Raw genomic sequence first — 14,511 nt, forward strand, 5'->3', positions numbered from 1 at the left:
GAGGAAATGCAAATGGTGTAATCGTTTTGGAAAACAGAATAGAGATTCCTCAAAACTTATAAATCATATTATCATATGACTCAGCCATCCCACTTGAGAGTATATAACGAAAGAATTCAAAGTAGGATCTGCAAGAGATTTTTGCATAAGCACATTCACAGCAGCATCATTCAGAAAAGCCAATAATAAATGAAAGCAACAGAACTATTCAAGGATGCATAAAGAAAATGTAGCACATGCGTGCACTAGAATAATATTCAGCTTTGAAAAAGGAGACACATCTTGTCACATCATACAACATGGTTAAAACGTGATGGCGTTAAGTGAAATAAACGCGTCACAGGAACAGATACGCTATGATTTCCCTTAAGTGCCTGACCTAGTGTCGTGAACAGCATGAAGGAAGGAAGAGAGGGAGGGAGGAAGGAAAGAGAGAGAGAGAGAGAGAGAGAGAGAGAGAAAGAGAACGAGTGCCAGGGTCTTAGAATAGAAAAAGCTGTAGAAGCGGCTGCTTAGCAGGTATTAAGTTTCAAATCTGCAAGATGAGAAAATTCCAGAAATTGTTTTTCCAATAACTTAAAAATACTTAACACTTTAGTGACTACCAGAGACGAATTTTATCTGAGTGGCCCATCTGACGACAGGGCACACATCTAATTACCCAACATCTGCTCTTTGACTTCTGGCTCTGGGAAGTGCATTTCTCCACTTCAAAGTCCCAGGCCGTCCTCCATATAAAGGATGACGTGTATATATACCTCATTTAGCCTGACTGTCTTTGAGATTTCCACGTCTGTGCGGTTCCTTCTGCTTATGAAATCTAATTGACCCATCCTGGCAATCTGTCACACTTCAATTGCATTCTTTGTCCAGACAGAAGGACCTTGGAGGGGACAGAAATTCAAGCTCCCTGGCAAAATCGACACAAAGTTGGTCTCACGAAGCCGGCACTGATCTTGTCAGTTCAGATGAGAGAAAGCACACCACAGGTCGTATGTCCCCAGGCACAGCTGTCCCAGACCAGGGACATGTAGCCTAGGCTCAAGACATAGGAATGTGACCCCACTAGCTTACAGCACTACTCTACAGTGTAATTATGGGATACACCTCACAAAACCTCTAACATTAAGAAGAAACATTTTCTCTGATTTAAAGTCATTTGAGGTAGAAGATACCTCTGGGATACAAGGTAAAGCAGCAGCAGAAGGTATGAATTAACGTCTGCTGACATGGCCTCATGGGTCTGTAATTTGTTTTTTCTATTTTTTTTTAAAAGATTTTATTTATCTATTTAACAGACAGCGACCACAAGCAGGCAGAGAGGCAGGCAGAGAGAGAGGAGAAAGCAGGCTCCCTGCTGAGCAGAGAGCCCAACATGGGACTCGATTCAGGACCCCGGGAACATGACCTGAGCCGAAGGCGGAGGCTCTAACCCACCGAGCCACCCAGGCGCCCCTGTTTTTTCTATTTTTTTTTCCAGTTTCACCTTAGGCCACAAAATTACACCAGTTGTATTATCTGTGAGGAGTTTATGACAATAGAATTGTTCAAATCCGCCTCATTCTAACAAAAAGGCAATGAGGGGCAATGGAAGGCTGAATTCTAACTGTAATGGTTTTTTTCTTAAATAACATTTTCAAATATACGTAAATATGGAGACGTTTTTATGACACAACTTGATTTTCACATCAATGAAATAGGAATATATAACAATACAGGAAAAGAAGAATTTAATTTGTATTGAAATAAATATGACATATACAAAGCACACAGAGTGAAAGTGAGTCACAGTAAAGGAAGTGGAGACATCATTTTGCTCAGTCACTAAAGAAAGCCCTCGACACTTCCAACCCTACATCATCAAATTTAATTATTCTTGCCGATTCAGAATACAAAACAAGCAGAGATCCCAGGGCTTCACTTTCAGAGGTTCCAGCATACATAAATTACTACGGTGGTCCAATTTAAGGTCAGCAGGGACCAGTAAATCACGGCATGAAAGTGGATGAGGTCCTCTTTCCATTACTGCCATGAGGCTAGGATTATTATGTTACCAGATTTCCTCAAAAGGACTTCCCATTTTCTCAAACATTCAGGAGAAATATATTCTCCCTCTGAACCCGACACTAGCATTGATGTGCTTTTGTCTTGAACGTAAAAGAATGAGGAGTTTTAAAATTTCTTTTATAAATTTATACAATCTGGACTGTATTGGCCTCTTGTAACTGCCAAACCTATACAATTGTTATTAAAAATAGATGCAAGAAAAGTCATCAGGAAATGCGGACATACTATGTACACAAATCGTTAAATACATCCCATTATATAAAGCACCAGAAGTATGAATTTTAAAGCAAGGAGTTTCTCAGGACTTTATTAGCCACCCTTTAACATTTCTTCTGATACAGACGCATCACAGATCACCTATCCAAGACCTGGCCTATTTGGTCTCAACCTACAAATATATATGGAAGCAAAAATTCATGTCAAAAGCAATTTCTTTCCCTCTCTCTCTATTTATTTATTTTTAAAGATTTTTATCTATTCACTTGACACAGGGAGACACAGGGAAAGAGGGAACACAAGCAGGGGGAGTGGGAGAGGGAGAAGCAGGCTTCCTGCTGAGCAGAGAGCCCAACACAGGGCTCGATCCCAGGACTCTGGGATCATGACCTGAGCCTTAGGCAGAAGTTTAACAACTGAGCCACCCAGGTGCCCCAATTGCTCTATTTTAAATGTACAAAATAAAATTTTGAACTAAACACTCACGGACAACAACAAAACAGCTTAGTTTAAAAGGACCGTGCATGTCAAAAAGTTACCTTCAAGAAGACTATGATGGAAAATGTGAAATGACTCTTGAGTATGGCACTTTCATGTTGCAATGAAATAAGGCATCGGGCTGGACAGACTTCTCTCGGTAAATAACTTGGCATGTGACAACACCAGAGAGATTTCTTATTACTGGAATGGAATTTCATCATAAACTCACTTTGGGGAGGACTAGTCCTCTACCACTTATGCGAGTTTACAGAATCTGAGAAGCTCTGTGGTTCTGGTTGTGTGCTTATGTTGTTGACGTTGTTTTTGTGGCTGGCCATGGGAAATGGTGTGTCTGATCTACCTCCCCACTTGCAGCCCATGAGGCTGCCTGTTTACAAAACTGGTTGGTGTTTAGTTACTACTCTCTCCAAAGGAAGGTGATTTTCTATTGTAATTCTTCATGGCCACCATATTTTAGAGTCAGGAGCAGCACAGACTGCAGATGGCCGGCCGGTACAGATGCATCTGCCTCTTAGAATTTTAAAATTCTGCACAATGTGGTCCATTTAAGTGCTTAATACATTCTGTAGATGAGATTCTGGGGCTCCTGGGTGCTTCAGTGAGTTAAGCGTCTGCCTTCAGCTCAGGTCATGATTCCAGGGTCCTGGGATTGAGTCCCACTTTGGGCTCCTTGCTCAACGGTGAGCCTGCTTCTCCCTCTCCCGCTCCCCCTGCTCTCTCTCCCTGCATCAAATAAATAAACAAATATTTAGAGATTCCCATTCACAACACGAATGGTTTAGCTGCCCCATCCGGGGAAGCGTAGAAGAATCAGCCATTTAGCGTGCTGAGCGCTCTAAATTTAGGCAAGTTAACTCCAGAGAAAACCAAGACAGGAAATATAATTAACCTTTTCCAGGGCGACACGTGAAGGAGCAAAACCACTCTAGTGAGCACATTCATCCCCCCATAAAACCCCACAGGTAGTGCTGGGCGTCTCACCCCACTAGGATGCACCATAAGCCATCCCAGTGGGAAGTGATGGAGAACCACCTTCCAACAATCTGGTGGGGTTGATGTTTGTCACATACACATTACATAGGCTCGAGTCTCTAAGTAAATAGAAAATTGTCCTCATGATGTTCTGAAGGCTGAGGTGGCTTACACGAGGACGCCCTGAAATTCTTCAATCACGTACTTATGCACTGTCCTCCAGAGATCCAACTTGTAAACGAAACAATCGCGTGTGGTACCCATTTTGACTACTGCTGGGAACCTTTTAAAGGAGACACTGAGAGAGCAGTCGCCATGCAGGAAACGGAGAATAGACTTTCTGAAAGAGTGACAATACCTGAGCTAAAACACGTCAAGTGCTGGACAAGTACTTCCGACTGCTGTACCTTCCTTTCGTACTGTAAATAGGATGCCGGGAAATGAGGCATTAAAATTCAATCCTGTCAGAGAACAAAAGTCCTTGTCTCCTCAAAGGTCCTTCCAGTTGGACTAAGAATCAAATTAACACGACAGATTACCAGGAGAAAATCAAATTAAGTATGTGTAAGTACAGGGAATCCAGATAGACTGGATAGAAGTTCCAAAGACTGTCAGGCAAGATGAGGTACGAATGTCATCCTGAACTAAGGAAAGGAGAGCAGGGGCCTGGAGCTTCACAGGGAAGGAAAACACCTCACAGGGCAGGACAAGGACCAGATATTTGGTACATATTTGTGATTACAGATGGGGCCCAGAGGTAAACATTCTCACTGTTAGTAACTCTTATTCAGGGAAAGACACCCCCCGCCCCTGCTGCCATTTTAGATTATTTTGTGTGGTTAAGAAGGGAGGGAGTGTTTTCCTGAGCCTGCAGGTTCTTAACTCAAACTATCTAAAGGCCATAGTGGCGCACTGGGTGGCGGGGGAGGGAGGGGGCAGGAAGGGATGGAGATGCCCCTCTGAACCCCTTCGGTTCCTCCGTCTGAACTTCCCTGGGATGTTCATGTATAAAAGTTGACCTGGTAGATTGCTTCATGTCACTGATCCAGGACTTCCCACTAGACAATAGGTCAGTAAAAGTCAAAACTCATTTTGGGAGGCAATGATGCAGGTCTCTGTTTCAAAGGTAGTCCAGGGGTTCAAGTAAGGTTTTGAAATGAGACACTGATAGGAAATCAAAGGAACTGTGCTTAATGATTAGATGAAATATTAAGCCAGGTTCTGATTTTTTTTAAAATAATTTTATTTCATTATTAGAGAGAGAGACCATGAGCAGGGGGAGGGGTAGGAGGGAGAGGCAGACTCCCTGCTGGGCAGGATGCCCAGTGCCATATGGGGCTCCATCCCAGGACCTTGGGATCATGACCTGAGCTGAAGGCAGACACTTAACCCACTGAGCCACCCAGGCGTCCTGCCAGATTCCGATTTCTAAGGGTAGCCAGCCGAACAGACTTCTAGATGATACACTTGAAGCATCTTGGGGTAGAGTGAGGGTAAGTAGGGGCAACCTGACAGATGTTCCTTGTTTATTTTTCAAGTGCATCTGGTAACACTTTCAGCAGACCATAGAGCCACAACACAAGGACCGTCTATACATGACCTACTAACGTGATTTCTGTACATCAAGATATTTATATTACGTTTGCAGAGCTATAGGGGAAAAGGCTATTTTAGTTCTCAAATGATTACAAGTCAGAAAGGTGGGAGAAATATTAAAAATGTCCGGGGCGCCTGGGTGGTGCCATCCATTAAGCATCCGGCTCTTGGTTTTAGCTCAGGTCATGATCTCAGGGTTGTGAGATTGAGCCCCGCATCTTGGGTTTCTCACTCTCCTTCTGTCCCTCACCCCACGTGCTCTCTCTCTCAAATAAATAAATCTTTTAAAAAATCACGTTAGTTTGGGGACTCAAAGCCTGGCATTAGAAGACTCTACAGGAAATCAGGATGTCGTCCATTTGATGATTAATAGTATTAAAAACCCATAACTACAAACATGTGTTACTGAGACATATTTTTTCTCTATAATCATCTCCATTTTTACTGAAGGTAGCCAAACTAACACTGATTTGTTTGCAAAAGAAGTCTAACAAAAAAAACTTGTCCTGGGGGGTGCCTGCATGGCTCAGTGGGTTAAGTGGTTGCTTTTGGCTCAGGTTGTGATATCATAGTTCTGGGATAGAGCTCTGCACCAGGCTCCCTGTAGGGCAGAAAGCCTCTTCTCCCCCTGTCCCTCACCACTCTCCCGCACTCGGGCTCGCTCTCTCTCTCTTTTGCTCTCAAATAAATAAAATCTTAAAAAAAAAAAAAAAAAACAACCTAGAACCTTATCCTGATTATTTACATAAATGTAGGAAGAATAGAGTTTGACCTATCAAATCTTTAGAAATAGCTTTCCTGGAACTTTTCATAAGGAATCTCAGGATTGAACCTTCAATAGTGTCTCCACACCAGGAGCCATGCCATGAACTTGCCACAAGACTTTGTTTATAGTAAAAACAGATCTGGGTAAATCGTCTCTTCATGAAGACCGGTAACTATCCCTAGGTTCCTGCACCTTTTAGGAAATTACCTTCTTTGCTCTCCTGGTAAGCTGCTGGGTACTCGATAAACAAGGTGTCAGGTTGATATTTCCAAGGGGGCTTTATTGGCTCCACAAAGTCAGTCCTAGTCCCTTATAGCTGTCATCATATCTGAGTCTATGCAGAACTTTCTCAGCTAGGACATTCTAGTCAAAGGCTTGGTTATATAACCAGTGTTTTGTTTTCCTTTCCTTTCCTTTCTTTTTTTTAAAGATCTTATTTATTTATTTGACAGAGAGACACAGCAAGGGAGGGAACACAAGCTGGAGAGTGGGAGAGGGAGAAGCAGGCCTCCTGCCGAGCAGAGAGCCCGATGCGGGGCTCAATCCCAGGACCCTGGGACCATGACCTGAGCCAATGGCAGATGCTTAACCCACTGAGCCACCCTGGTACCCGGTAACCAGTTTTTTTTTTTTTTAAATAAAGATTTTATTTATTTGACAGAGAGAGAGAGATCACAAGTAGGCAGAGAGGCAGGCAGAGAGAAAGGAAGGGAAGCAGGCTCCCTGGTGAGCAGAGAGCCCGATGTGGGGCTCGATCCCAGGACCCTGGGATCATGACCTGAGCCGAAGGCAGAGGCCTTAACCCACTGAGCCACCCAGGCGCCCCATAACCAGTGTTTTCAATTGTGTCTCCTCCCAATGAGAACAGATCCTTATTGAAATTGAAATTGCAAACACATATTTTGGCTAAAATATAATAGTTACTCCAACGTTCTGGATTCTGGAATAATCAGGTAGAGAGAAAAGACAAAAATGTTTCAATTGAGTTACAGAGGTATATTTTATGCCCTGCTACATGTCAGTTAACTTAAGAGAGTTTTCTAGGGGCGCCTGAGTGGCTCAGATGGTTGAGCATCTGCCTTCGGCTCAGGTCATGATCTTGGGGTCCTGTGACTGAGCCCCACATCTAGCTCTCTGCTCAGCGGAGTGTCCGCTTCTCCCTCTCCCCCTCCCCTGCTTGTGCTTTCTCTTTTTCTCAAATGAATAAATAAAAATCTTTAAAAAAAAAAAAGGGAAAACTTTTCTTAAATCTGTAAAAAACAATACATTTAAAAGGATTTTTTTTTCAATTCCAGTTAGTTAATATACACTTTAATATTAATTACAGGGGTACAACAGTGACAATAATTCCATGCAATGCCCATTGTTCAACACAAATGCACTCCTTAATTCCCTTCATTTATTTAACCCATCCCTCAACCGACCTCCTCTCTGGCATCTATGTTTCTTCTCTATACTTAGGCTGTTTCGTGATTTGCCTGTCTTCTTCTTTCTTTTTTTTTTTTTTTAAATTTTTTTAAAATTTATTTATTTGTTAGAGAGAGGGCGAGCGAGCACAGGCAGACAGAGTGGTAGGCAGAGGCAGAGGGAGAAGCAGGCTCCCCGCCGAGCAAGGAGCCCGATGCGGGACTCGATCCCAGGACGCTGGGATCATGACCTGAGCCGAAGGCAGCCGCTTAACCCACTGAGCCACCCAGGCGTCCCTTCTTGTTTGTTTCTTATATACTACATATGATTGAAAATTTATTTCTCTTTAACATCGTTCGCTTAGAATACTCTAGCTCCATCCATGTCATTGCAAATGGCAAGATTAAATTCCTTCTTATGGTGGAATATTCCATGAACCCTCCAACACACACACACACACACACACACACACACACACACACACACAGTGTCTTTATTCATTTATCGGTCAATGAACGCTCGGGCCTGAATGAACAGAAATGGTCACTGGCACGGACTGTTGAACCACCCCTCCAACAAGTCCATGGCACAGACAGAGCCAGAGAACGGGACCGTACCCGGCCGGGGGCTGACTGAAGGGTGGAAGCACACAGCAGTGCATGAACCTTCATGAAATGTCACCTCAACAACGGTTCTCAACGTGGCTGGGGTCAAGGACCTGGGATACTAGTGCTTCGGTGCAACCACAGGACAGGCCTTGCTGGTCCCGCCTATGCCACCGTCCCAAAGTCTTCATCTCCAACACCTGTTTTACCATGGGATTTGATTTCAAAGATTTTTAACTAACTCATTTATCAGAGAGAGAGCACAAGCAGGTGGAGCTGCAGGCAGGGGGAGAGGGGGGAGTAGGCCCCCCGCTGAGAAAGGAGCTCAATGTGGGATTTGATCCCAGCAACCTGGGATCATGACCTGAGCCAAAGGCAGACGCTTAACCCATGGAGCCACCCAGGCGTCCCTACCATGTGACATTTCAAAGCTATGCCCAAGTGACTGCATCATCGAATACCTTTCCTCCACCAGTCACCACTGATCTAGAAACTGGGCAAACAGTCATCACGACCATCCAGAAGAATCTGGTGCTCAGGACCGCACGGGAATTCAATTAAATCATGAAAACAAAGCAGGAGTTCCCTATTCTTCAGAAACGCACGTTTGCCAGTTTCTTACCCGAGTTGCATGAACTCATTCATTAGATGACCCAACCCAAAGCTGCCTGTGCCTTAGGAGAGGCTGGAGGGGGCCACCTCTGTCTGGTGCCCTCCCCACACTATAAAGAGTTCTTCACACTTTTTTTTTCTTAAGATTTTATTTATTTATTTATTTATTTCAGAGAGAGAGAGAGAGAGAGACTGCATAAGGTGGGGGTTGACAGGCCAAGAATGAGGGAGAAGCAGGCTCCCCACTGAGCAGGGAGACCAATGAGGGGCTCCATCCCAGGACCCCGAGATCATGACCTGAGTCGAAGGCAGACGCCTAACCCACTGAGCCACCCAGGCGCCCCTTACATTTTCTTTCGATAGATCTTATCTTTCTAAGGATGGTGGTGGCTTCCTTGTGTTTTACATCCCAGGGTTCAACGTCTGAACATCCACTGGCCTTACATTTTCTAGTCTCCATTCAGTGTTTACTGAGGAAACTAGCTACAGCACAAGCAAAGAATGTCTGTGATGCCCGAACAGCTGGAAAGGGAAATGAGGATAAACGGAACTGCAGATCTGGAGATCACTAGGAAACAAGGAGAAGTCGTTTTTCTAAAGGCAGGGGGTGAGTTGTGCAACCCAGGAAAGGTGTCCTTTCTCCACATGCAGAATTCATGCCAGTTCCTCCTCCTCTGTATTTCCTACCTCTTCCTTGAGGCTACGTATCAGTCCTACTGGAACAGGGTTCTCCTACTTCTAGGGTACCTATCACACACCAAGCATTGGTATGAGTGCATGCTTACTTCATAGAAAAATCAGAACACCCTTACACACGAGGTGGTGCACGTACCTTTATCTGGGGCCATGGTGCCGTGCTTTAATGTCCCAGGACTAAGTCCAGATTGGGGCATTCAAACTAAAACAGGGTTAGGTAAGCTCCGTGGGAGTCTTCTCTCATGGACACATGAGGGAAAGCTATGGTACTCTGGGCACATGTTTGCTCACAAGGATGGACTGGAGATGTGAACAGAAGTTACAGGAACCTGTGACTCTGCAGAGTGTTGTCTAGGGAATGCACGAGCAAGAGGTGCTGGTGTCAGCTCAAGGCCCCTGCAAAAGCACTGGCTACATAAAACGTACCCCAGGAGCATTATTATGGAGTAGTTGAGCTAATCAGGCAGTAAGACCCCCCCATGTAATCTGCAACATGTCCACGATAATGTCCAACTAGTTCCTAAAAGGGGAAAATGACACTAGATAAACTAGGGAAAAATAATCACACAGTAGTTAAGCATTAAGGCCAATGAAAGAATGGAGGACTATGTATATTATTTCACTCTTATTACCAAATATGTGACAGATTCCACCAGTTACCTACAACCTTTAGACAGGTTAACATCGGTGGTGGGATAACACGTCATTCATTACTCATCCATGGTAATACATTAAAGATCAATTACGTCTTATTAATTAAAATATGTTAAGCTCACACATGAACTAATTTATGAATTTCAAATGTACTCTATGATCCTTATGCAAAATGCAGAATACAAGTATTAAAAAGCACTCGTCTGCGGATATAATGGTGTGGAAGTAGTGATTTCCATAATTTTCAGGCATGAGGTCCTTCTTAAAAAATGTGTATATATAATTATATACCATTTTAGGGAAGAATTAACTATCCTCTTCTGGTATCTGTGAGAATTTCATTTCAACCGCATCCCCGGACATTCTCCACTTGTAACTACAGCTAGTATGAGGATACATTTTACTGGACTGCCACCTCTTCTTCCTCAGAGACCAGATGATAAAATGTTTGATTTATACTATCCAGGGGTTCTTTAGTTTAATAAATGGAGAAGAATGTTGTTCTGAACACTTCTTTCATAATAACTGATATTAATGTCATAACTGCAAATAGCATCTGCATTTAGATTTTCTTCATATATTGTGTATTACATCGTCCTTCTTCCATGGACAATTAGATATCGAGTCCAAACAAATGAAGAAGGGCGTCTCATATCTCTGACACAGCAACAATCAGCCACATACTTCCACACACCCATTAGGAATAAATGAATTTTCTGAACTGATCTGAGACAAATACATTAATATTTGCTAGTCACAAATGCCAGATAGGATCAATGAAAAAAAAAAAAGCACATACAGAAATTAATTGCACTCATGTAAAAATCCATCCGCTTGGTCTTTTGAAGCATAACAGCACATACACGAAGTGTTTAACTTCGTACTATTCCTTATAAGGAATATTTTGATGTGACGTCTGAATAGATTGACTCATGTACTGCTTTCTACTCGATTTCTGTGATATTTATTGACATTTGATGTTCACTTACATACATTTCTAAATATTTACATCTCTCAAGTTACTTTCGTGTATGCACTCTCTGGTGTTTGCTACAGTGAATATTTAAAATGAAGGTCTTTCCTCAGTCATGATGTTTCTAGGGTTTGATAGGATGCATTTGGGGATACGGAGTATAGATTGAATTCCAGTTAAAGGCACTGCAACTTTGTCTGCATTACACAGTTTCTATCCTGTATGATAACTGAGTAGGCTGTGAGTTCCGGCTAGAGGCTTGACACACCCCTTGTATTGCAATCCTTCTCCTCAGTATAAACTCTGAGATACGGAAAAGGGTAGAGCAGCTTAAAAGTTTGCCCACGTTCTTTACATTTATAACTTTTCCTCAGTGTGAATTCTGAGATGTTGAATGAGGCTTGACCTCTTACTAAAGACCATGCCAAATTCTTTATACTTGCAAAATCCACTCCAGCATACATTCTCTGATGAGAAATCGGGGTTTAACATTGCTTAAAGGCCTTGCCACATTCTTAACAATTTCACGGTTCCTCTCCAATATGAATTCTCTGATGTGGAGTAAGGGGTGAGTCGTCCTTAAACATTTTCTCACGTTCTTTACATTTGTAATGTTGGCTCCACTGTGAATTCCGTCGTAATGAGTAAAGGTTGAACAGTGATGAAAGGCCTTCCCACATTCTTTACTTGGGTAAGGTTTCTGACCTCAAGTATGAGTTCTGTGATGTTGACGCAGGTGTGAGTGCTGGATAAAAGCGTGGCCACATTCCTTACATATGTAAGGTCTCTCTCCAGTATGAATTCTGTAATGTCGAGTCAGGTGTGAGTGCCGGTTAAAGGCCTTTCCACAATCTTTGCATACGAAAGGTCTCTCTCCAGTATGAATTCTGTGATGTTCCGTAAGCTTTGAGTGCTGGTTAAAGGCCTTTCCACATTCTTTGCACACAAAAGGTCTCTCTCCAGTATGAATTCTGTGATGTCGAACTAGGTATGAGTGCCGATTAAAGGCCTTTCCACATTCTTTACATATGTAAGGTTTCTCTCCAGTATGAATTCTGTGATGTTGAGTAAGATTTGAGTGTAGGTTAAAGGCCTTGCCACATTCTTTACATATGTAAGGTTTCTCTCCACTGTGAATTCTGTGATGTTGAGTAAGGCTTGAGTGATGGTTAAAGGCCTGGCCACATTCTTTACATTTGTAAGGTTTCTCTCCAGTATGAATTCTGTGATGCTGAGTAAGGTTTGAGTGCTGATTGAAGGCCTTGCCACATTGTTCACATTGGTAAGGTTTCTCTCCAGTATGAATTCTTTGATGTCGAGTAAGCATTGAGTTCTGGTTAAAGGCCTTGCCACATTGTCCACACTGGTAAGGTTTCTCTCCAATATGCATTGGCTGATGTTGAGATAGTGTTGAGTGCCAGTCGAAGGCTTTGCCACATTCCTCACAAATGTAACTTTCCTGTCCAGTGCCGACTGTATTATGTATATTTAGTCCCGAGGCTTGACTAAACATGTTCCCAGGTTTATTACATCTGTATGAGTTTTTTTCCATGTGAATTCTCTGATAATCACCAACACTGGAGGACTGGTTAACAGATTTCCCAAATTCATTGTATTTATAAGGATTCTGTCCCATAGGCATACTCTTATATACAATAAGGTTGGAGCTTTGAAAAAGGACTTCCTCAAATTTATCAAAGTTATAACGATTCTCTGGAAAATGAGTCCTCAGAAATATATTAATATTTGAACCCAGGTTAAATTTTCTCTCAGATTCACTGTATTGAACAATTCCGTTTTCATCGAATATGTTCTGGTAATTTTGGAGAGTCAGCTGCTCGGTGAAGGACCTTTCAAACGGATCCCACAGAGTAGTTTGTTCTTCGGTTTTAAATCTCTGATTTTCAGAAATATTTGACTCAAGGGTCAATCCAATCCTACTTTCAAAATGGTTCAAATAATTACTTTTAGCAGGGACTAGGTAACTTTCCAGGTTTTCCAAATTTTCATTCTCCAGATATGTATGTTTGACCACTTGATCTGAGCCCTTGCTTACAGAAAGACACTGCTTTGCAGAAGAAGCAGGATTAAGAAGGGATGTTTTCCAAGGTGTTTTATATCCTTCACCATTTTGGGCAGTCAGATTCATATTATGGACAGTTGTCTCGGTTTGGATATGTCCTTCATGATATCTTTGATGCCCTTTACTCTCCCCATCATTTTTCCAGTCTATCATTAAGGGTAAATCCTCAAGGGCACTATGTTTATATCTACCCACTGCCACGTTTTGGAAAGAAGCTTCTACGCACAGCTTTGGCAGGAAACTCTGGGTGCCATGTGAAGATACAGCTGAAAGATATCGAATAAGAGAAAAGTAAAATCATTCCACTTACTACTCTCAGATGAATATAATGAAAACTTCTAATACGGAAAAATAAATTCAATCAGAGAACGTCAGCAAGATAGCTGAGAAGGAATCATCAGAACTTCACTCCTCCAGGGAGACGTAAACTTGCAGACAATGTACCCGTGACATAGCCTAAAAGATAGTTCTGTAGTCTTGTCATGCTAAAGGACACAGCACTTTCCCATACCTAAAAAAATCAGGAAAAGTACCATTTGAGCCTAAAATTAGCAGTAGGGAGGAAATTTAAACTTAAAATACAAATAAGATATAGCAAAAACAGAAAAATACCAACAATAGGAGGAGCTGGTTTTCAGAAAAGAGCAACAGCATTGACATACTTTTAACTAAATCAAGTAAGAACGAAAGAGAGAAGACCAACTAAAATCAGAACTGAAGAAGTGAAAGCAGACACAGTATAACTGAGACCATACAAATAAAAAAATTATAAGAGGTGATGATGGATAACTATATGCCCAGAGATAGATAACCAAACAAGGTGTATAAATTTTAGAAAACGTATCACCTACCTGACTCCATCATGAATTTAAAACAAAACAAAAACGAAAAACCCTCATCTACCACTACTGAGTAGGATTGAAAAATAAAAGAAACGCCCAACCAAGAAAAGTCCTGTGCCAGATGAATTCACTGGGTAATTCAAAGAAACACGTAATGAGATCATTCCCAAGAGGCGAAGAGAAGGGAAATTATCCGACACTCTCTGTGATGCTAGCACTACACATCCGCAGAGCCAAGGAAGATACTATAAGCCGAGTACCAGCCGCCACCTTCAAGAACAGTCATGTAAATACCATGGTAAAAGGAAGCAGAGGGAATCAGAAGCACCTTCTACTATTTTACAACATAATCAAGTGAGAATTCTTCCTGGAATTCAAGTGTGTTTCAACATACTGAAATCCATAAATTTAAGATTATACATCAATAGAATGAAGACCAAATATGATCATATTAGTTCATCTAGAACAAGAATGTGAGCATACTGGACACCATTTCATGATTAAAAACACTCAATGGTAGA

The 14,511-nt window shown here is 42.1% G+C and overlaps 1 protein-coding gene across 2 annotated transcripts in view; it reads right to left on the minus strand.

Moving 5' to 3' along the window:
- Positions 1 to 14,511, minus strand: part of LOC308358023 (uncharacterized protein) — a 184,406-nt gene that overhangs the window by 61,833 nt on the left and 108,062 nt on the right. The window contains exon 7 of one of the 2 annotated variants that reach the window (XM_080828002.1): positions 8,919 to 13,414. The exons of the other annotated variant lie outside the window; for it this stretch is intronic. Within the exon in view, the coding sequence (XP_080684128.1) occupies positions 11,772 to 13,414 (1,643 nt within the window). The 3' untranslated portion in view covers positions 8,919 to 11,771. Of the gene's footprint in view, positions 1 to 8,918; positions 13,415 to 14,511 lie in introns of those variants that run through there. 2 annotated transcript variants of the gene reach the window in all.

This window comes from Martes martes (genome assembly GCF_963455335.1).
Source record: "Martes martes genome assembly, chromosome: 17".
Taxonomy (NCBI): Eukaryota; Metazoa; Chordata; class Mammalia; order Carnivora; family Mustelidae; genus Martes; species Martes martes.